General features: G+C 45.1%; 10 protein-coding genes across 10 annotated transcripts; 6 read left to right on the top strand and 4 right to left on the bottom strand.

Annotated features, from left to right (window-relative positions):
• Positions 1–524: 524 nt before the first annotated feature.
• EDB82DRAFT_494561 (uncharacterized protein) lies at positions 525–1,615 on the top strand. Its single transcript, XM_025733004.2, has one exon. It carries the CDS (start codon positions 823–825, stop codon positions 1,267–1,269), a length of 447 nt encoding a protein of 148 aa, XP_025583954.1. The 5' UTR covers positions 525–822; the 3' UTR covers positions 1,270–1,615.
• Positions 1,616–1,689: 74 nt separating this feature from the next.
• Positions 1,690–2,709, top strand: EDB82DRAFT_430265 (uncharacterized protein; the record flags this gene model as incomplete). The annotated part of the gene is made up of 4 exons (XM_025733003.2): positions 1,690–2,002; positions 2,053–2,294; positions 2,347–2,594; positions 2,640–2,709. Coding segments are annotated over 4 exons (873 nt in total), but the record flags the coding sequence as incomplete, so codon positions are not given.
• Positions 2,710–3,317: 608 nt separating this feature from the next.
• Positions 3,318–4,005, top strand: EDB82DRAFT_544691 (Isochorismatase-like protein; the record flags this gene model as incomplete). Its single annotated transcript, XM_025733002.2, has 2 exons — positions 3,318–3,919; positions 3,972–4,005. The coding sequence occupies 2 exons, from the start codon at positions 3,318–3,320 to the stop codon at positions 4,003–4,005; spliced, it is 636 nt and encodes a 211-aa protein (XP_025583952.2).
• A 190-nt stretch (positions 4,006–4,195) lies between these two features.
• Positions 4,196–5,425, bottom strand: EDB82DRAFT_427640 (uncharacterized protein; the record flags this gene model as incomplete). The annotated part of the gene is made up of 1 exon (XM_025733001.1): positions 4,196–5,425. One exon carries the CDS (start codon positions 5,423–5,425, stop codon positions 4,196–4,198), a length of 1,230 nt encoding a protein of 409 aa, XP_025583951.1.
• Positions 5,426–6,060: 635 nt separating this feature from the next.
• On the top strand, positions 6,061–6,913 carry EDB82DRAFT_494559 (uncharacterized protein). Its single transcript, XM_025733000.2, has one exon. The coding sequence runs from the start codon at positions 6,187–6,189 to the stop codon at positions 6,868–6,870; it is 684 nt and encodes a 227-aa protein (XP_025583950.1). The 5' UTR covers positions 6,061–6,186; the 3' UTR covers positions 6,871–6,913.
• A 117-nt stretch (positions 6,914–7,030) lies between these two features.
• On the bottom strand, positions 7,031–7,467 carry EDB82DRAFT_522947 (uncharacterized protein; the record flags this gene model as incomplete). Its single annotated transcript, XM_025732999.1, has 4 exons — positions 7,031–7,077; positions 7,131–7,167; positions 7,220–7,287; positions 7,335–7,467. The coding sequence occupies 4 exons, from the start codon at positions 7,465–7,467 to the stop codon at positions 7,031–7,033; spliced, it is 285 nt and encodes a 94-aa protein (XP_025583949.1).
• A 920-nt stretch (positions 7,468–8,387) lies between these two features.
• EDB82DRAFT_473648 (uncharacterized protein) lies at positions 8,388–8,798 on the bottom strand (the record flags this gene model as incomplete). Its single annotated transcript, XM_025732997.1, has 1 exon — positions 8,388–8,798. One exon carries the CDS (start codon positions 8,796–8,798, stop codon positions 8,388–8,390), a length of 411 nt encoding a protein of 136 aa, XP_025583948.1.
• A 1,354-nt stretch (positions 8,799–10,152) lies between these two features.
• Positions 10,153–11,330, bottom strand: EDB82DRAFT_544688 (uncharacterized protein; the record flags this gene model as incomplete). Its single annotated transcript, XM_065609419.1, has 5 exons — positions 10,153–10,388; positions 10,466–10,693; positions 10,739–10,900; positions 11,091–11,189; positions 11,249–11,330. The coding sequence occupies 5 exons, from the start codon at positions 11,328–11,330 to the stop codon at positions 10,153–10,155; spliced, it is 807 nt and encodes a 268-aa protein (XP_065464456.1).
• Positions 11,331–13,465: 2,135 nt separating this feature from the next.
• Positions 13,466–16,678, top strand: EDB82DRAFT_553680 (uncharacterized protein; the record flags this gene model as incomplete). The annotated part of the gene is made up of 14 exons (XM_065609621.1): positions 13,466–13,761; positions 13,820–13,872; positions 13,935–14,407; positions 14,462–14,517; positions 14,576–14,790; positions 14,843–14,985; positions 15,037–15,403; positions 15,453–15,525; positions 15,590–15,648; positions 15,707–15,716; positions 15,763–15,969; positions 16,025–16,136; positions 16,214–16,305; positions 16,362–16,678. The coding sequence occupies exons 1-14, from the start codon at positions 13,512–13,514 to the stop codon at positions 16,676–16,678; spliced, it is 2,427 nt and encodes an 808-aa protein (XP_065464455.1). The 5' UTR covers positions 13,466–13,511.
• A 254-nt stretch (positions 16,679–16,932) lies between these two features.
• On the top strand, positions 16,933–20,470 carry EDB82DRAFT_122076 (uncharacterized protein). The gene is made up of 2 exons (XM_025732992.2): positions 16,933–17,501; positions 17,555–20,470. Exons 1-2 carry the CDS (start codon positions 16,942–16,944, stop codon positions 20,244–20,246), a joined length of 3,252 nt encoding a protein of 1,083 aa, XP_025583943.1. The 5' UTR covers positions 16,933–16,941; the 3' UTR covers positions 20,247–20,470.
• Positions 20,471–20,704: the final 234 nt, after the last annotated feature.

Genomic DNA, 20,704 nt, shown 5'->3' with positions numbered 1-20,704 from the left:
CTGCTCCCTATTGAAATAAAATAAAACAAGTGCAATATGTGAATTGACTGTACTATTTATTTACCATTTTGCATGCCACTATATCTATCTTATACTGTTGTAAGATATTATTTTCTATTACACGATACGTCGTTGAAGTTATCTACAGTGAGGCTGCCCCGCAAACAATGACAGACAGGCGATCCTGTCAAGTGGTCCTGTCCAGTTGAGTGTTACCTTCTCGATTCGCTCCATAAGACCATAATAAGAAATTCGTCAGCAGAACTTATGTAGTTTATTTTCGTTTAACGTGAACCGGTCTATTCTCGTTTCGTTGAAGGATTTTCTTGGCAAACATAAATCCCACTAGGACTCGCCTCGACCAAGATCAGTGGGCTTAGTCTCGATCAATCCTATTAAGCATCTCTTGTATCCGATACGACGCTGATCGACTAATGACAGGCCCCAAGAACGCGGTAATGGTAGAGCAAATTGAGGGGGCGACGGCTGATGATTGCTTCACCTTCTACTTTGGGGTTAGCGTCTATGTCTCGAAGGAATAGCCCCCATGTTCAGACAGTGCAAAAGTGCCTACTTATCACTGGACCGACTTCCGAAATGGTTACAAGCTGAACCCAAGGGTTTGATGTTTGGGATCTTTTGCTGTTGCTATCAAATGTTAAGTGACGGTTTGGAGATATACTCAACTTGATAGTAGACATTCGTGTATAAAAGCAACACATTTCTCCCGTATTCCATCAACTTCTTCAGCACTCAGACTCAAACTCGAATACAACAGTACAACCAGAACATCCACTTCCATCTTCATCTCCAACCGCCAAAATGAAGTTCGTTCCCATCGCTATCGCCTTCCTCTCCGCCTTCGCCATGGCCAACCCTACTCCCGAGGGCGAGCTTGAGCGTCGCCAGTGTTCCTGCAAGTGGATTGGCGATGAATATCTCTGCATCGGTCCCAAGTGCCCCAGCAAGCGTGATGAGTCCGCGCTTCTCGAGAGAGACGATGCTGCCCTTGAGAAGCGTCAATGCACATGCAAGAAGGTCGGTGATGAGTGGATCTGCACCGGCAAGAAGTGCTACGACAAGCGATCCATGGACCTTGAGCTTGGGAAGCGTCAGTGCTCTTGCAAGAAGGTTGCCGGAGAGTGGATCTGCAGCGGCCGAAAGTGTGGCCGCAGTCTCATGGACGAGACTCACTTGGAGAAGCGTCAGGCTTGGTGCAAGTGCAGGAAGGAGGGTGACGAGTGGGTTTGCAGTGGCACAAAGTGCTAAGTGTTAATATCGAGATGTGACACAACTAGGTGCGTTCATCTATGATCTTTATCATCAACTGTCTGACAGCTTGTATCAGATCAAATACGGCATAGCAGGTCGGGATTACGACTATTGGTATCTGTTGGACGTACCATGTGTATCCATGTGTTGATTTCTGTTTGTTGTTAGCTACCGATATGAAGGAGAATTTGAGAAGATGTTACGAATTCAAATGAACTTTTATCATTGTATCTGATATGACTGTTGAGTTGTTAACTTCTTATATTTTGTCGTCGTTGCGGTGTCTTGCAGTTGGCCATAGAAAGGCTGAGTATATATCAACCCTAAGAAAAGTGAATTCATCTGGACCTACAGATTCCCTCTGCCGGTTTGGACTTTGTACCTGGTTCTTCAAGTTAGAGTACGTACTGCCTAAATCTTCAACATGACCTCATCGGCATCGCAGCTTTGTCATCATGGATGACCTCAGATGAAGATCAGGAGCTCCTTGTACTCCGAAGGTTCAATGAGATAAGCGCTCGGAATCTTCTTTGCCTGCAATGCGAGTTACTGGCACTCGAAAAGGAGCTAAGGAAATGGGACGAGAGGGGTTTTAGTAGTGGTAAAACGTCACTGGAACAAGCTGCAGAGACGTGGGAGATAATGGTTGAGCAGGCTGACAGTGGCACACAAAAGGCAAAGAACATGACGAAACTGGTTAAAAAGCTAAGGCTGAAGATGAAGGAGTATTGTAAGGAAGTCTTGAGAATTGAAGGAGAACTCTGCTAACGTAAGGAACAGACGAGGCTTTGGACCTTCAGAGCAGGATAGACCGACTACAACATACCAACAGGCGAGCTTTGGAGGTAGCTCGCAATAAGCTCGACGGAGGACCTGCGAAAGAGGACGGCAGCAAGCCAAACCCGATCTTGGGTGGGGAGGCCAAGACTTATCTGGATGATGAGGGGGATTTGGTCTCCCTTGGAGCACCGAAGGAGACGGATATGCTTTTTAAGACACTCCGAGCCTACTGGCCAGAAACGGTAAGCAGATATCCTTTATACAGTGCATCGGAAGCCTAACTTGACTTATTAGGAAGAAGTTTCGAGGAATGGCATCCGTCGGATTAGCCGTTTTGAGGAGCGGTCGATCACGATAGCGGTAGCGATCATCAACATCGTCGTTGCAATTATCCTCCTCGTGGGATCAATAACTAGTCTCTACTTCGTGAGCTCGCCGGCCGCAATACTAGGCATGATCAGCGCTTTTACCGTTGCTTTCGCGCTGAGTGTGGGGTTAATGACTAATGCGAAGAGGGCTGAGATCTTTGCAGGGAGCGCAGCGTGAGTCTGTCTCGAAACTGAAGTTAGGATGGCTAACTTTTGTAGATTTGCTGCTGTACTAGTAGTATTTGTGAGCAGTGGAGACTTGTCGGGGAATTGCTGTCAGGAGAAGTGAAGTGGAAGCAGAGTCAGTCTCTGCGCCAAAACGACCTCTTAACTATGAAATCAAATTGATGGGCCCTTGAGGCAAAAACAGTTCTAATGCAATCGTACATGAAGTAGTTTACCCCAAGAGTGTCGTTCCATCTCCTGAAATTGAACTTGATTGAGTGTAAACTAAGCAAAGCACATAATGATCATATTAGACGCTGATAATGTAATCTCCGTAGGGCTCGCCATCCAGCTCTGATAGGCCCTTGCGGATTCGAACTTCCCTCAAGGTTCAAGCTCACAACACAAACAGATTCATGTCTCTTCAGCATGCTTTATCCGAGTTCAGACCCACTCTTTGATGTGTTATCTCTCGCAATACGGTGATAGGAGCTAATCCGTTGCCGATCCGGCACCGACTGGAGATATCCATCATTATCACCGACAATAATATCCGATCATGCTAAATCCTCAAACAAACCAAGAAATCAAGTCGGAATTCGAATGAATTCATTAATGTATCGTGAAGTATAAAGCCAGATCGTAGCGCTGTTTGATTAGATTCTGTTCGAAATCACTCAAACACAACATCATTCTCAAATTAAACACATCATCATCAACTTCCAAGTCAATATGACAACCACCGCCACTACCGATGCTTCTTCCCCATACGCCTACCAGCCTTCAGAGACGGCTCTGCTTCTGCTAGACTGGTACTCTCTATTTGTAGAGAGAGCTGCTGTTCCCAACGCTGCCGCTGCCAGAGACGTCACAGTCCAACTCCGAAAATGGGCTAAATCTCAGGGCATCACAGTCATCCACTGTCTCATCGATGCCAACAGCACTCTTATCCCCGTCATCAAAGACGTAGAGCGTATCCAAGGTCTTCTAGAGATCATGAAGACTTTGACAAACCCTGAACCAACTGAGCTGCAAGACGAGTCCGAAGTATATTTTCAACGAGACCCTGCGCACATTTCGGCTCTTAAGTCGCCTGGCCTACTGGAGCATTTGAAGGAGAACGGAATTAAATCCCTTGTTCTCACAGGATTAACCACTTCAGGATGTGTACTGAGAACAGCAATCACAGCAACTGATGCTGAGTTCGCAACGACGGTGATTAGCGATGCTTGCGCGGATGCGGATGAAGAACGTCACAGAGTCATATTGGACAAGATTGTGCCAATGAGGGGTCATGTCCAAAGCCGTGCCGACTTCCAACACAATTTTGAAGTGTCTGCCAAGGCTTCAGCATTGGGAGCCTCGGGCACTTACACGCTGTAATAGACGGCCAGCGATCTATGAGAATAGGGTGCATTGATAGCTACATAGGTAGAAAGTGAATGGAAAAGAGAAAAGCCGCATCAGTTGAGAATCTTTTGTCTATATTTAATTGGAGACAGTTCCTCAACTTCCATACAATATATCAATTTCGTGAATTGCTCTGATCTGTAAAAACAACAACACTGTTATTAGAAACCACTCAGACATCTCCTCATGCTTTCTCCACCTCAGTCACTTCCCACAAACTGCTTGACAGCTTCATCCAAATCAACCGAGTAAAGCCAGTTCACATCAAAAGGCTTTGTCTCAACCTCGACACCGTCCACCTTTGGCATCCTCCTCTTGTTAATCTCATTGTTCAACTCAATGATCCTATCAACACGCTCTTGTCTTCCCTTCTGCCAACGATCCAAAGTGTTACTCAAACCCTTGCCAGTATTCTGTTTGAATTGACCCAGAACACCAGCGAAAGTATAAACATCTTCGAAAGCTTGGTTGACGCCTTGTCCAGCAGTGGGAGGAAGAGCATGGGCTGCATCTCCAAGAATAGCCACACGACCGTGCTTATCGCTAGAGGCCCACTTGTCCAGCTTGGGGAGAAGGTAGAATGGCCAGAGATTAACCCTCTCGGGTGAGATGTGAGACGTCGCGTTGGAGACGATGGGAGGGTAGTCTTCTTTTCCTTCGCGGAGAAAGTCAACACACCATGTCTTGTCAGAATTCATTGCTTTCCAAGCATCACGGCCTGGATCTTCTCCAACGAATACTTTTTGCTTGCCAATTAGAACTTCCGAACCATCAGCTAACTGAGGTGCGATGACGAAAGCGCCGCGCTTGTCGTGCATAAAGGTAGCAGGGAGTTTGTAGTCGCCTTCTTCAAGCTTGAGTTGACTTGTTGGAACAGCAGCTGTGACGCCGATCATGTTTGTAAACTTGGGTGTGAGATCAGGGTAGAAATATGATCGTACACGAGAGTGAATACCATCAGCACCAATGAGAAGATCAGCTGTCTCTTCTGAGCCATCAGTAAAGCGCCAAGTAACACTCTGCTCAGTCTCGTTGACAATTTGGTCAAACTTTCTTCCATATTCAACGTTGATTCCTGCTTCGCGGACAAGGTCAAGGAGGATTTTGATAAGTTCGAAACGGTAGACACGAATACCGGTGTACCCGTACTTTTCCTCGTTTCCAAAAACAAAGACGTCGACGAGCTTGTCATCCTGAGATAGAAAGTATAGTTCGTTGAACTTGTAGCTGCGAGGAAGCATGCGCTTGAAGACACCGAGTTTGTCTAGAGCGCGGAGAGAATTCGGGGAGAGCATAATTGCGCCTCCGATATCGAGGGGAGCACTTTGTTGTTCGTAGGCTATGCTTTCGATACCCTGTTGGTGCAGTGCCAGAGCCAGGGCAAGGCCTGAGAGGCCAGCTCCGATAATGGCAACTTTGGGAGATGACATTGCAATGGTGAATTAAGGTGGGTTAAATGATGATGAAGTTTTGATCAATAAAGTAGATTTAATTATACAAGTTGGGATAAGTTGATGATGAGAGAGGTATAGGTGTACGGTAGATGTTTGTGCTGTGGATGCGTTTTATAACAGATCCTCACTTCCCTAAGCCGCCTATATATATTTGCTCGTAAGACAACTCAAATCCTTCCAATCTACCGTTAATCAATGAGAATACTTCGGTCTTTTGCTCAGCCATCGGTCTTTTTGCAAAAATCCCTCCATCTTACATGATCAATTGCGAGGTTTGCAACCAAGAATGCCGTTCGAATCCGACCTAGCCAATCATCTCCTCAAAATATCGGCCGAGTCACTCCCTCCGGCCGGTACAGTCGTCTCTCGGCCGATATGAGATAACACTGCCTCTCATAGGATTGGCTAAACCTGCATTGCGGGTCTAGAAGAGTCCATTCTCTTGCAATTTTGCCCAAGTTACCTATGCTAGTGCTGATTTCTCAGCCCCAGCGTGATTACTCATGGCTATGCCACCCATCCGGCCGAAATATCGGGACCGGTAGTATCGGCCGATACCTTGGGACAGAATAAAGAGGAGGTTTGCTATAAAGACAACCACCATAAGTCCAAATGTTTTCCTCTCTATCAATCCATTCTCACACATTTACACTTCAATCAACACTTTAAAAATTCCAACATTTTCTATTTTACAATATCACCCAGAAATTTCAACCTTCCATAACTTTACTACTACAATGCATTTCCTCGTCATTGGCGCAACAGGCCGAAATGGCTCTTTGGCTGTTCAAGAAGCCCTCTCTCGAGGACACACAGTTACCGCCCTCGTCCGCAACACAACAACCGCCAAACTTCCCTCTCACTCAAATCTCACTCTTATTCAGGGCATCCCAACTTCAGAGTCAGATATTACCAAGGCCCTCACAACTCCTCAACCACCTCAGGTTGTCATCACAGCGCTTGCACAAGTCCGTGTCACCGAATCGCCTTTCGCTGCACTGCGCCCTGACACCACGCCTGATTTCATGGCTATCAGCATGACTGCTCTCATCGCAGCCATCAACAAAGCTGAACTACTCACTAAGCCTAAGATTGTCGTCAACTCAGCTCAGGGCGCTGGCTCTTCATGGCGCTCGATGAACCTTCCTGGAAAGATGTTGTTTAGCCATGGGAGCATGGGAGTTGGTCTCAAGGATCACAACGAAGTCGATCGTCTTGTCAGAAAGAGTGGTTTCGTCTTTGTTCTTTCACGACCGGTCATGCTCGCAGAGGGTGAGGCTCGACCAGTCAAGGTTTGGCCTGATGATGGAAAGGGCTGTGCATGGATGCCCAAGATTACAAGGGAGAGTTTAGGAAAGTGGCTCGTTGACGCAGCCGAGAGCAGCGAGTGGGATGGAAAAGCACCTGTACTTAGCAACTAGATATGACGTGTAGGGATATAATGGTATTGGGATGAAATTTATACACATAGAAAGCACAAATCTAGCTACTCGAATTGAAGTTTCTGTCTACCAACTCCGCTTAAATCACACAAGATTGCCGTAAAAGCTAGGTATGAAATTGATGTTCACCATGACTCCCCTAAAAACAGTCGATTCTGTTGTAAGGAGGGCCCTGCCATTGACAATCTAGACACATTTATTAGTAATCATAATAAGATAGTAGTAGAACTTTTACTCACGTCCATTAGCGATACCTCCTTGGGCATTGGTCCAGTACTATAATAGCGGTCAGAAAACAAGATATGATGAGAATATGTATATCACTCACAGCACATGCTGTACCCTGCTCGCGGGTATCTTCGGTGTTCCTCCATGTGCACGACTCATGGGCAGTCCCTAGAAATGTTAGTTTTTGTTATGAATAAGTTTGATTCTACACATACAGCCAGTTCGGTATAGGTAGTGATATTCGTTGTTGGCAACCCAAGTTCCGTCGCCAGACTGGGCCCAGGCGCTAGTACCAACAGCAAGAGACAAGGCAGTGGCCAGGACCGAAAGGGTAGAGGGGAAGTGCATCTTGAATAGAAGTTTGTAATGAGTTGAATAAAGGTTGAGATTGTAGGCAATGAAGATGAATGTGTTTGACATATGGAGAAGAGAATGTTGCTTATTTATATTTTTCACTGAACTTCAGTGGCAAGGAGAATAAAACCCACAACAGTTAGACTCATCTTGAAGTGTGAGTTATCAACATGCTTAAACAGATGTATTCCGGCATACCTCCTTCAAGGATTCTTCACGTTTTTTACGAGGGTTTACTATTCGTTTTTGCTAGACGTACTTGTGCAAATCGGAAGGATTCGAAATAACTCGACAGGGAGCCACAATTCACGTAATCAGCGCTTATTGGTTCGACAATGCTACCCTTTTCCACATAATATACTGACATCCGAGATTAATTTGAGCTAACACTAAGCCCATTAAACATACAACGCAGAGAAACAAAAGAGCCGAGGAGAAAAACGTCTAGCTAAACTAGATGTATCGATTTTCCCGTCGGGTAGGATCCAGCATCCCTGCACTTACATGCGCCACAATAGATTTCTCGTAAGCACGGTATTTTTAATTGGCCCGGAACATATGTACCTTGCATTGTGCACTGCCCTGTTCAACCTTACAAGACCTAACGATTCAATTGACTAGTCCAAGCCTCGGAAGGATTCTAAACCCTACAGCCGTTTATTAACTTGGTATCTTGAACTAGGAAGTCAGAGTCTAGATTTTGGAAAGGTGACATTCATCGCCACAGTCATTAGAATTATACCTGGCAAATATTTCGTCTAGCAAAGGTGTTTGGTGTAACGTCACGTCTGATGTAGGAAAAATCCCTCTCGCCTGCTTGTTACAACAAGCAGCTGTACTTAGCAACTAGAAATCACATGTGGGATATGATAAGTTTCGGATAGCTGTTATGCAGATAAAAACCACAATTTTCGCTACCTAGAGACTTTCCGTCTATCAAGCCCGTTCAAAGGACGGAAATCGAACAAAACAAAAACAAAAACGCCTGCCCAGTACCAAAATTCCATGAAAACTCCAAAATTCTGATCGTAACCTGCTGTTCCTTGGCTCGTAGAGTCAGGGTTTACCGAGTCAGAGTTTGCAGTCTCAATGAAATCGAGGTTCTTCATGATGATGTGACGAAGCGCCAAGACTTTATGTTCCCACGGGCCCATACCCCTAGACTTGTAGGCTGTGTCGCCCCCAATGGTGAGGTTGGAGTGGTCGATGTAGACGTGTATGGGGTCCCCAAGGGACAAGTTTGGATGTCCAGCCGACATTGTGACGGTTGATTGGGCAGCGACTTCTCTCTCTGCTCGGGCTGTTGATCTGAGATAATACAACATGGCGTGTGTTTGTAGATGGCGTTTCTGAATTGGATGAGATCAGATGGAAGAGGGGGAATATGCTGGATCTATATACTCATCAATTGACAAGGGTATATTTTGGCTGGGTCCAGGATCTCATTGGTGTTGAAAGGGTTCTATGTCCTGTATAAATTAGCTATCAACAGTTCCATAAATCCTTTGCTGGTTTCAGACGATATACAATGGACATTTAAAGACAATGCCTTTAGTAGTCTTTGTACATGCATCTCCTGACCCCTGTCTCGGAAGTCACAGCAATGGCTTTCACTTTCACTCTCTGGGACAACAAAGAGTATCACGTCAGATTGAATAACGCTGATGAACTCTGTCGATGATAGTTATTACAGAAAGAACAGTTGTGTTTCGGGGTTTTGCCATGCAGCCGCAGAAATTACCAAGTTGAACGACCATGTATCATCCATCGCAAAAGAATAACTTCATAGTGCTGACGAATTCACTAGACTATTTATTACACTAGAATAACGTCAGTTCTCCAGTCCTCTAAGTAACGAGAGTCTAAACATTCAAATCCTACTCCCATGTCCTTGTCTGAGATGCTTAACATCCCAATCCGCTGATACATATTATCGCCATCCATCCAAGAGCATTTTACTACAATTCCTTTTAGAATGACCATGTCGACATAGTGATTGCGCGCCTCCAGCAGGAACAACAGATATGACTCTTTGAAATAGACAAGTTCAGATTCAGAATAGTCAAAGGAAATGTAAAGTTCATTTCCCGGCCATATGGTGGAGAGTACGAATGATGTCCAGTGCGAATTGTACTGTTCGGCATCCCTTTCAGCCGTGAGCGGTACCAGAGGTGCCGAGAAATGGATCTGTCGGTTTACAATTTTCTTGAAGTCTTGTATCTTGTTGTCTGTTGGGAATCCGCCAATCCATTTCATCCACGAAGTTTCGTTGTTGTGGTGACCGTGTGAAATTTCAACAACTCCCTTAGCTGAGACCCAGGACCAACTGGGGAAGTCATCAGTCTTGGATCGCTGTTCTCTTTCGCTTTAGAATTCCCAAAGCAGCCCATTCAGATCTTGACACTCGAATATTCCTGCAAAGTACCGCACTTCATGACGACACGATAGATATGTTGCAATTCCGTGGATAGCAGCTAGTTGATCTCCACTCTTTGTGAAGTTCATTTGGCTGTAGCAATGCATGAGGTCGCTCCAGTGTTTGCCGAGGGCCTCCTCTTTCGTTGAATCAAGCATCTGCCAGATATTTGTTGGTATGTAAAAGAGGCTTACCCGTAAAGGACAGTCGTTAGTCCATCTAAGCGTCATAGAGCTATAGATAGATTCTGGAAGTTCATCGTGCTAGACCTTCTGGCATTCCCAAAAGAATCCTTTCTTACACTGCCAGATCAAGCCATTATTGGTCCAGTGCAGTATCTGAGGAGATAAAATCCATTCTTGAAGACACCAGCCGCGCTTGAGCAGCGGAACTGTAAAGTACCTCCGGGAATAATGTGGACATACAATTGTCTTGCCATCGGGGTAACACCATTCTTTGAAAGGAAACTTGGCCACTGGTCTTTCGACGAGTATTCCTTCTTAGCTATCCTCTGCAATTGACGCTGCGATACACAAGTAGGCATTAAAATAGTAATCTGCCAATCTTCCGTGTCACTGTGGTTGTCTGGTTGGATAATACACACTGCGTCCACCCAAAGGTATCGAACTTTTAGGCGTCTAGTAATTTTAATGGCGTCTTGTATAGTCTTTGGTAGTTCTTGCATAGTAATTTGCTTCGTTCTTTGTTGCAAATTTCTTCGTGTTGTACGCGCACTTCGGTTCCCTTCACCCCAGCAATAGCTCAATATCAAGTACAGAGGGTTCATACTGCCACTCGGATACTCTTTCCGACATTCGATGAGTCAGAGGATGTTTTCATCTTGGGTACCAACATCTATCAGTCGAGTTGGTAAGGCCAATGTGCTAGATTTGCACGAGTCTAGCGATGCGCATTTCTCATGCTTCCCGGACATGGTACAGACCATCAGCCATTGATTGATGTTCTCGAAAAGCACTCGCAAGTCGTCCTCCAGTGTATCTGATGCTAGTCCTATAGGTTCCAGTCAGTATGGGCTCATCAGCAATGCCATTATTTCTTAGGTGTACTATACGTTGCACCACACTTGGAACTTTATTTTCCGTCGACACTAGGTCAATATCCTCCATTTCGAATTGAATGGGTCTTCTGCCATCAGGCATTCCATCCATCCCAAGCGTAATAATTCCAAGTCTCGTAATACTCCAATGCATGGGCTCGTATTTTGCCAAATTTATACCATCATAGATAAGCATAACCCGGACGTTCTGACACATCGGATATCCCTTGTCGCTTGAACTCTCTATTTCAGCAAATTTCTTGTGATACTCAAAAAAAAATTTATGTTATCGTCTATAGAACTGTATGTATCCCAAGGTATCCCCCGGCACTTGTCGCACAGGAACCTCTCGACGAGGGGAAGTTGGGAAGAAGCAAGAGACATTGAAAGTCGTAATTGTCATTTAACGCGCCGGAATACATAAGATTGAGGACTATACGAAAGGTGAGAGACATTGAGGGAAATAAAAGCACTCTCGCTGTAACACAGCCTCAAACCCATCACAATGTCACCCTGTATATTTACCCCACCCTACATGCTTGGTCGCGGTGTATGGATGCCTTCCAAGCGGGTCGGGACGCAAGGCAGAATTATGGACAATATTCATGCAATCATAGTTGCCATCGCCTAATGATGGGGAAACGTGAATGGTATTCCAAGTTGTGTTGGCATTCGAAACACCTGCGTACTTTAGAATGTGCTAATCTAATACTTTTTCACGCACTAAATCAACTTCAGCGCAATGGAAAGAACATCCAATACTGTTTACATGCTGGAAAGGACAAGGAATACATTCCATGCCAAGTGACTCGAACCATTCCATTGTCACCAAGTCACTAGCCTCAACCACCACTTCTTTTTCCATCCAACACCAAGCTGTATATAATTCCCTTAGTTCAATACCAGGAATGTACTTCTAAGTGTAGTTGTTTGACCTTATAATACTGGCTTCTATAAATAGGAAACAGGGTTAAGTAGTGTAAATGAGTCCGAAATTAGCCTATCCGATATCGAATCGAACGGGAGAACTTTATACAGCACCCATAATCGTTGCGCTGATAAGTTCAAAGCCAGTTGGATCATCTTCGCCGGTGATGCTACCTATTATTCGCCTCACGGGTGGCTATGGCAACGACAGTTACCCTGGACATTGACCTAGCTGACCAGCAGGTACATCAAGCGATTGTGTGGGGGAGAGATTGTTCACAAGTATGTTTAAATCAGGTCTCCCATCTTTCTCTAACACGTGGATCCAATATCAATGAGAACGTGGAATCGGGTAGTAACTCCATATACTCTTGGAGGTTTCAAAGACAAAACTGGGCTGACCCTTAGTAAGACACTCATATCCCCAGATCATCGAACTCAATAAAGGGTTACAAATTCATATTTTACTACTTAGAAGGAGAAGCGCAGTGATAGTAATTTTTCATTGAGTCTCTTGAATGCGGTGAGAACTCAGTTTAAATAAAGGTGTCGACCGTTAGGCATTTGCGTTCTCTGAATCAGGAGCTTCCTGCAACCCCCCTGGTTTTCTACGGCTAGTGTTAATTTCGTCTGTCATACTCCTAGCGGCCAATTTACATGCTGCCCTAACGCACATGTACGGCTGAGAGTGGTCCTGCCCGCTGGGGGTATCCCGCGTCTCATCCATATAACATACGACACATACAGGATCAGCGCTGCAAACCATAGGATAAGAAGAGGTAAAACTTTTACACAGCCCTGAGATAAGAGAAACGTGGAGCGCTTGTGGCTGGGAAACCGGCCTGATAGGCACGCTTGGGCCTTTGCACCTGGTCGCGTGCATGTCCTGAAACATATAATGGCCATGTCCCTTGTAAATGTCGAACCAACATGCATGAGCCCAACCAACAAGGTACTTTGCAATGCCATGGAGAATAGCATAAATAATTTATTCGATAAGAACTCCCTCGTTCAGCATATTGCATCCCGTGTCTACTTCGCAAAACAACAACCGACTCACTTTTCCCTCTGTACCTTATACTGGATTCCATCATGGCAAACAGCTCGTCAAACCCGCTGCCAACTCTTTTCCAAGACTTATCACTAGGAGAGAGTGAGATAACTTCTAGTCAGAGTGATACTCCTGGGAGAAAAACTGATTTCTCGTTTTCCTCACCACAAACCTACTTGCATTCTTCGCGCTCACCTAATGGCTCGTTCGTCTTTGGTTAGGAGTCCTCGAAACGAAGCACTAGCTCAAGTGGGATATTCCAATTCGGCAGCACATATGGCATTCCTCCATCCTCTAGTGCGATAGCTGGTGTTGAGTCATTTTCGTTTCAGTCACTCTCGTTACCCCCACAGTCTCAAACATCAACCCCGACTTCTCAACTACAGTCACCGTTCACACCAGTTACCATCGCTCGACCTAAATTATCTGAAGCATTGAGTCAAAGTAACAACACAACAACTTCTTCGTCGTTTCTTTCACCATCGACCCCACACAGCAAGACTCGGCCTTCATCCTCTCTTTCGCCAAGTTCAGACACGCCAAGCTCTAGTCATGTAGCGTCGCCAATTCCTGAGCCACCAGCTCCCATGATTCCCTACGATGCTAGAACAGAGGTAGCACCTGCTCATGCTCTTTTCACGGATACTTTCCAAAATGCACTACTTCAAGGCTCTAAAACAGCTCAGAAGGTCGTGAGGGCTATTGAGAAAATGCAAGCCGGCGCCTCAAGAGAGTCGAACTCGGAGGTTGGAAACTTCCTCAATGATTCAAAGAGTCTACGACACTTTCAGGGCACTGACACACGCACAATTGCTGTTCTTGGGGACTCGGGTGAAGGTATGGTCTTGCTGAATTCTGCGCCTTGTTTTTAAATGTGCACTAATTATCCGTGTAGGAAAAAGCAGTCTTATCAATTCATTACTTCACTTCCCAGGAGTTGCTCAAACGGTATGTCGTTTTCATCGTGCCACAAGATAGGAAAAATGATATAAATATTGCATTCATGACAGGGCGATATTGGGTCCGCATGTACCTCCGTCGTGACCGAATATCGACAGAAGAAGGCAGAGCACACTGAACCAATCACTATTGACGTCGAGTATCTCTCGACACCAGAGATCCGAGAACTCATCAAGGAACTTCTTTGGAGCTACAGGCAATTGTTCCTTCCAGGCGTTGAGTCCGATAAAACTTCGGAGCAGGATTACAACAACTACATGAGAGAATCCGAACAAGCATGGTCTGCACTGCATGCTGCGTTCAAACACAAACGACAGTTCACCCAAAGAATGGCGCAAGATATGTCTGAAGGTGCTCTGGAAAGGATCACTGATCAGCTGATCAAGTGGACAGAGGAGATTGAGTGGCCTGCAGGCGGCGTTGATGGGTTTTGGACATCCACTGCACAAACGGCTGATGAATGTGTAGAGCAGACAAAGTTCTTCATGCAAGACAAGTTCTGGCCGTTCACCAAGATTATCCGGTAAGAGAACGTTTCCCACTTTCACAAAACATTACTTATACATTGACAATCTAGTGTGTACCTTGACTCCCAAGTCCTTAAGACAGGAGTTGTCCTTTCGGACTTACCAGGTAAGTCTAACGAATGTTATCTATTTGAAACATTTATCAACAGATAGCCTTTCTGCAGGTCTCCAAGACACAAACCTGGCAAGGGTTAGAGCGACACAGGATTATCTCATCAAATGTGACACAATCTTAATTGTGGCCAAGATATCCCGTGCCATCACAGACCAATCGCTCAAGTCTTCGCTATTTTATGTTCTCTCTCGCCATATGCCCATGGAATGGGAACATTCCGGCACACAAAAGCTCAATGTTTCTGTTGTGTGCACCAAGTCAGATGTATGATATTTGGTGTGATGTTCTATTTATCCATTGCTCATAATGTCAACAGGAAATTGATCTTCACACAGCAAGGCTCGAGTTCTGTGGCCCAAACAACAGTATTCCTACCGAAATCATGACTCAGCTAGACAGTGAGATAACCAACGCAAAGCAGTCTAACGACAGAGCAAGAAAGAAGGTTGCCAAGAAGCAGTAAGTCAGACCTCAATCCAAGTTGAGGAGATTGATCTGACATTGGTATAGACAAGAGCTTCTCCTTGTCCAAGCGCGGAACAGACATGTCCAGACAAATCTACGAAATGTCTACTCATCAGAGATGAACGGTGGAAACCTTGAAGTTTTCTGTGTGTCTAACAAGTGGTATGAGAAGTATTGCCCAAAAGGAAACGCCAGGTTTGTAGAAGCCAGCGGGATCCCAGACCTTCGTCGTTTCTGTCACACTGTGACTGCAGATGCTCAATTCAATGAAGCGAACCACTTCCTTAAGTCCAGGCTATCTAGTCTGCTCAATACGATTGACTTGTGGGCCAGTAGCTGGATTCAAAAGCAGGATGATGTTGAAGAGTTGGACGACTCTGTACATACAAACGTCACCCAGCTCATAGATCAGGTAAATCTTCACTCTACCCCTCTCTAGACAATGCTAAGCAATCACACAGGTACCTAGTATCGTAAAGACATTCCAAAAGGACTTTAAAACCTGCTTCCAAGAACAGATAATGACCTTTTTCGGTATATGCCAAGTCTATGATGGATCTGTGGAGAATTACACTGTACTAATACAATTGCATCACAGGTCAGAGAGACCAGCACTGGGATCAGGCTGCAAGTCGACAAGGCTCGGAATGGACAACTGTAAGTAGCCGACTATCTCCTCAGAAGTAGAACCAGGAAGACTGACAATGTTTACCAGTGGCACTGGAGTAAGAATCCACAAACTAAATGATTTCTGACACTAACGATGTATAGCTCAATACAACGCATGGTGTCTAAGAAATGGTGACCATCAGACCCCGAAACGCGGACACGAGAATTGGAACGCCAAAATTATCTGGAAAATGCGTATGGAACTTGAAGGTCAATGGGACCTCGTCGAAGAAGAAGTGCCAGAAGCTTTCGCAGCCATTTCTAATCGTGTCAATGACCTTTTGAACTCGTTCAAGATCAGTTTGCATGGTAGGCTTGAACTATGGAGAGTATTTGGGACTGGCTGACTTAACTTCTTCGACAGATTTACTCCCTCGACGGCTTTCGGACGTCATTATCCAAACTGTTGACTTGCAGATTGGAAATCTCGAGTACAAGATGAGCAGAGAGGAAAGGAAGTTCCTGACGGAACTAAGGTAGGGCTAGTCACTTGTTTTCGCCCGACATCTGTCTAATGTAACAATTCTATTACAAAATGCTAATATATTTAAAGAGCTATACGCAGATACGCTTCCGAGTCGAATTACAACTCATACATACTGCAAGATATGGTCCCTGTGTATCGATCTGCCGCTAGTCAATCCGGTAAGTACACTTCTTCCCCTATCCTTTGTCAATTGCAATCGGCTAAACTGAAACAGGTACGGGTAAAGCGGCGCGTCAAAGGTCTATAGTTCAAGGGCACATTGAACAAGGAGTCATCTTTCCGAAAATGGGCATCACCATGGCCGAAAGTATGGAATCGCTGATCAAAACAACATCAACAAAACTCAAGGTGATACTCAAAGGTGTTATGGCTACAGTCAAGACGGATGTAGACATCGCATTGAGATCCCACTCCAGGTCAAGAGTAACTCTTGACAAGGTGAGACAAGAGAGAATGAGAGAATTTGCAGACGAGATTAAGTGTTTGACGGAGGGACATAAACTACTGCTACAGAGTGTTGAGGCAATTTGACCTATAGTACTTTATTTGCAATAATGTTCCAAGTCTATCTCCCAATAGCCTAAAAGAGAAGGGTGCATGGTAGACTACGTGGGCAGTGCAAATTATATTGTACCGATGTATCCAATAGAATGTGGACAAGTCACTGTCAAAAACGCCCAGGTCAGGCTGTGCAGAGCGCATGGATAGAAACGCTTACTGTCTTAATTAATTATATTCGCCGCGCTGCCCATGCTAAGCTGTGTATCTCAATAAATTAGAATACCCTTCTCAAGATGGATCCGATATCTGCTGTGGGTATTGCGAGTGCCGCTGTTCAATTCATCACTTTTGCTACGCAGTTCATCTCTACCACGACTAAATTCTACAATTCTTCGTGTGAATCACAAGATTTTGTCTCAAACCTCAATACAACCCAGTTGCAGGCCGACAAGTTTTACCAAATCCTAAATACGGCTTTCCAGGAGGTATCCAAACAATTGACATCTGGCGACAGTGTTTTTCGTGACACCCCGACACTTGACCATACTGCAGTTCAGGTTTCCAATACATATGGTTATAGTAAGCAATTGGAGCAAGAAGCAGACAATGGTACTCGGGAATTGCATCGCGTTTATAGCGTCCTGCAAGATGTTCTCCAAGAGTGCCAAATAGAGTCTTTTCATATTCTGAAGGCGACAAAAGAAATGAATGGGAAAGACACGAAAGGATCTATACGCAAGAGCATCAAGGCCACATTGAAGGTTTATGCCGGGGAAAAGAAAGTCAGAGGCGCAGAGGAGAAGCTCCAGAGGTTACAGGGACAATTAACAACAGCCATAACTACCATTTCACAGTATGAAATTACCCCACCATGTATATCGATGCACATTTACTTATTGATTGTAGTATTTACAACGTTCAACACACCCGTACGCTAGCCGCTCTCCGCAGAGAAAGCTTAATGATAGGCGCCCAGCATTCTCAACAGCTATCAGAGCTGCAAAAAACACTTGAAAGCTTCATCAAGGACCGAAAACCACTCCAGAATAGCGATATTTCTGCCGAACTAAACTTGCTTCAGAACAGGATGGGTCAGTTTTCAATCACTGAGTCAAGGGTCGGGACAGAGCTTGATATTATTCAATCCTTATATTTTGATATGAGGGATCATCGGCACACGGCAATACCCGAGGCTCACCAACAGACCTTCCAATGGGTATTTACACCGCCTGGACACCAGACTGAATGTAAGAACAAAACCAAACAAGAGGCTGAGGCCAAGCTGCTTCACTGGCTTGAGCATGGGGACAGTATCTTCTGGGTTACTGGCAAACCTGGATCAGGCAAGTCAACATTTATGAAGTTTATCGCCAACCACGACAAGACAAAGGAGGTTCTATCGAGATGGTCTCATCCAGATCGACCGATTATTTCTAGCTGCTACTTCCGGAGTTCTGGCACAGAGATGCAAAGATCCCTAATAGGACTTCTACGGACTCTACTTCACGACATCTTTCGATCCCGCCCTGAATTGATCCGGACCGCTTGTCCTTCCCGTTGGGCCGCTGAGACCTCACAAAAAGACGAATGGACGACAAAAGAGCTCCACGAGATCTTAGCTCGCATATCCAAGCAGCGTGAAGCCCCTTACAAAATTTGTTTTTTCATTGACGGTCTCGATAAGTTCAATGGAGACCTTTATGAGTTCTGCGAAAATCTCAAAGAGATTGCTAAGTGCAACATCAAGATCTGTCTGTCAAGCAGACCGTGGAATGTATTCGAGGACGCGTTTGGTGCAGGGAGTATACCACGAATCACTATGCATGAAATGACATGGCATGACATTCTACAATACACAAGAGATCGTTTGTGTACTCACTCCCGTTGGAAAGCCCTCACATCAAAGTCAAAAATGGCGACGTCTTTCGCGGAAGAAATTACCAAAAGGGCCAAGGGCGTTTTCCTCTGGGTCGTTCTAGTCACCAAGGAATTGCGTGAAGGGCTAACAGAGGGCGATCGCTTCACTGACCTGGAGAGGAAACTATCGAGCTTTCCTCGTGAGCTGGAGCCATTCTTTAAACAGATCCTGGACTCGGTAAGTCCTTGTTATCACGAGCATATGGCTCGAATGCTCAAGGTGGCTCTATACGCCACGCAACCCATGGACATCATGATCTACTACTTTGTGGACACTGAGTATGACGAGGAAGATTATTGGCAAAGTCTTTTGCCGATCGAGCAGTCTTCAGAGTGGTTTCATGATATGGCGAGTGACACGATTCGTCGTATTAACGGTCACTGTCGAGGATTGCTCGAAGTGCAGCTGGGACAGGTTGCGTTTCTTCATAGAACGGTTGCAGACTTCCTCGCTACTGCTGAAATGTCAAAACTCCTTGAGAAAGCGCATTCAAAGACGTTCAGTCCTGGTATGTTAATCTTGAAAGCCCATGTCGGTTGGCTCAAATCATCTGGCCTCTCGAACGGAGCTTTCACGCTATATCATGGGGCTAAAGGACAATATGGCACGGTAACAAAGGAAGACTTCCAACATACTCACCTCTTCGTGAAGATACGTGAAGCCATGAAGCAAGCCTTAGTCCTTGATCAGGACCCAGAAGTTCCGAAGGTCAAGTTGGATGCACTAGTAGACGAGATGGACTCTATTATGAACGATATGGCTACAACGGTCGATGCAAGGTTCACTGAAGGCTTCCCCGATGTTTACAAATACACTTACAGGCTGTGCCGTATACTTGCTTTACAGTTGCCACTCATGGGATATCTCTCCCGTAAGTTGAAAAGTATACCCAGCTTTCTTTGGATATTTGACCAGTCGCCCATTTCAGTGGTGCTATCAGACCCTTTCAATTCAGATGCAACATGGCCGGTCGCGAGCTACGAAAAGTTGAAACTTGTTCTTGCAGCCGGTTCAAACCCAAACGAATCAATATTGGGTGCCATGCACCCCACAACAGTTTGGGCAAGATTTCTCACGGAGATACTCCCACAATGCTCTCTCAAGTCCCTCACTGCAGCAAGCCCGAAATTCCAGACTGCTTTAGAGGACGGCTTGATCCAAATACTTCTAGAGCATGGTGCGAATCCAAAGGTCAAAATACGACTCAACGCAGCGAACACGGTATCAGCTTTTACTTTATTTGCTGCTGCTGCCTTCGATTTGACATGGAACAAAAACGTTGAGGAGATGTATTTCAAGTCGCTGGACCTTCTCATCAAGGGCAAGGCTTCATTCGACAAGAACAATAATTCTCCAACACAAATATGGGGATTACAAGAAACATTGATAGAGTCTCAAGATGAGGAATTGGGAGATTATCATGACATTGTCCTCAGTCGCCTGCAGAAGGAGATTGGTCGCGATGAACCTGGTCGAAAATCCTTTATTGCCCGGTTAGTACGGGAGACCTTGCCATATGCCAGAGACGCAAACTGGCCTCTCCAGCTTTATCAGCATCATTTGGAACGAGCACAGAGTGGAGATTTATATCATGATGGGTGCCCAAAACGTGGTATTGAGGATATGGATTTCACCCAACGCAATGAACACAAAAGGGTAAAAAGAAGTAGAGGGTTTTGATTCAAACCAGGTAGTAAGTTAGGGATAGTTAATAAGCCTGACTTGCGCTAAATCTAGTTGCGAATTGAGCCACTGAGAAAAGTAATAACTTAAGAGGAGCAGATACAATGATTTATCATCAACCTCAAAATGACGGCTGAGTGCCATCTAATCGAAAAGATACTGTCGTTTAGTCACGACTTGCTCATGCTTATGAACCGAATTGAGACTACAGTACATTCCCAGGAAATTAAACATTGGTAGTTCCAGGGTTACACACATTATCAGGCCTTTCGATATCAATTACCTATATCATTGTTCACTCGGGATCACAAATTAAAGTGAAGCTATTGTATTTTTTGAAGTCTTTCGAGATTCATCCCAACATCAAGTTACCTTACCCGTACAGCGCCTTGTTTCAAGCCACAGCGCTTACGTTCACTCAGGATTCGCAATTATGTCTACCTACTGCACAGAAC

Source organism: Fusarium venenatum, assembly GCF_020744135.1.
Source record: "Fusarium venenatum strain MPI-CAGE-CH-0201 chromosome Unknown EDB82scaffold_2, whole genome shotgun sequence".
NCBI classification, from domain to species: domain Eukaryota; kingdom Fungi; phylum Ascomycota; class Sordariomycetes; order Hypocreales; family Nectriaceae; genus Fusarium; species Fusarium venenatum.
The sequence above is the reverse complement of the archived record's forward strand: the minus strand, read 5'-3'. Positions and strand labels throughout refer to the sequence as shown.

Coding starts and splice junctions, on each gene's coding strand:
- EDB82DRAFT_122076 (XM_025732992.2), top strand. CDS start 16,942: ATGGATCCGATATCTGCTGTGGGTATTGCGAGTGCCGCTGTTCAATTC. Junction 17,502..17,554: donor GCCATAACTACCATTTCACA/GTATGAAATTAC, acceptor TATTGATTGTAG/TATTTACAACGTTCAACACA.
- EDB82DRAFT_494559 (XM_025733000.2), top strand. CDS start 6,187: ATGCATTTCCTCGTCATTGGCGCAACAGGCCGAAATGGCTCTTTGGCT.
- EDB82DRAFT_494561 (XM_025733004.2), top strand. CDS start 823: ATGAAGTTCGTTCCCATCGCTATCGCCTTCCTCTCCGCCTTCGCCATG.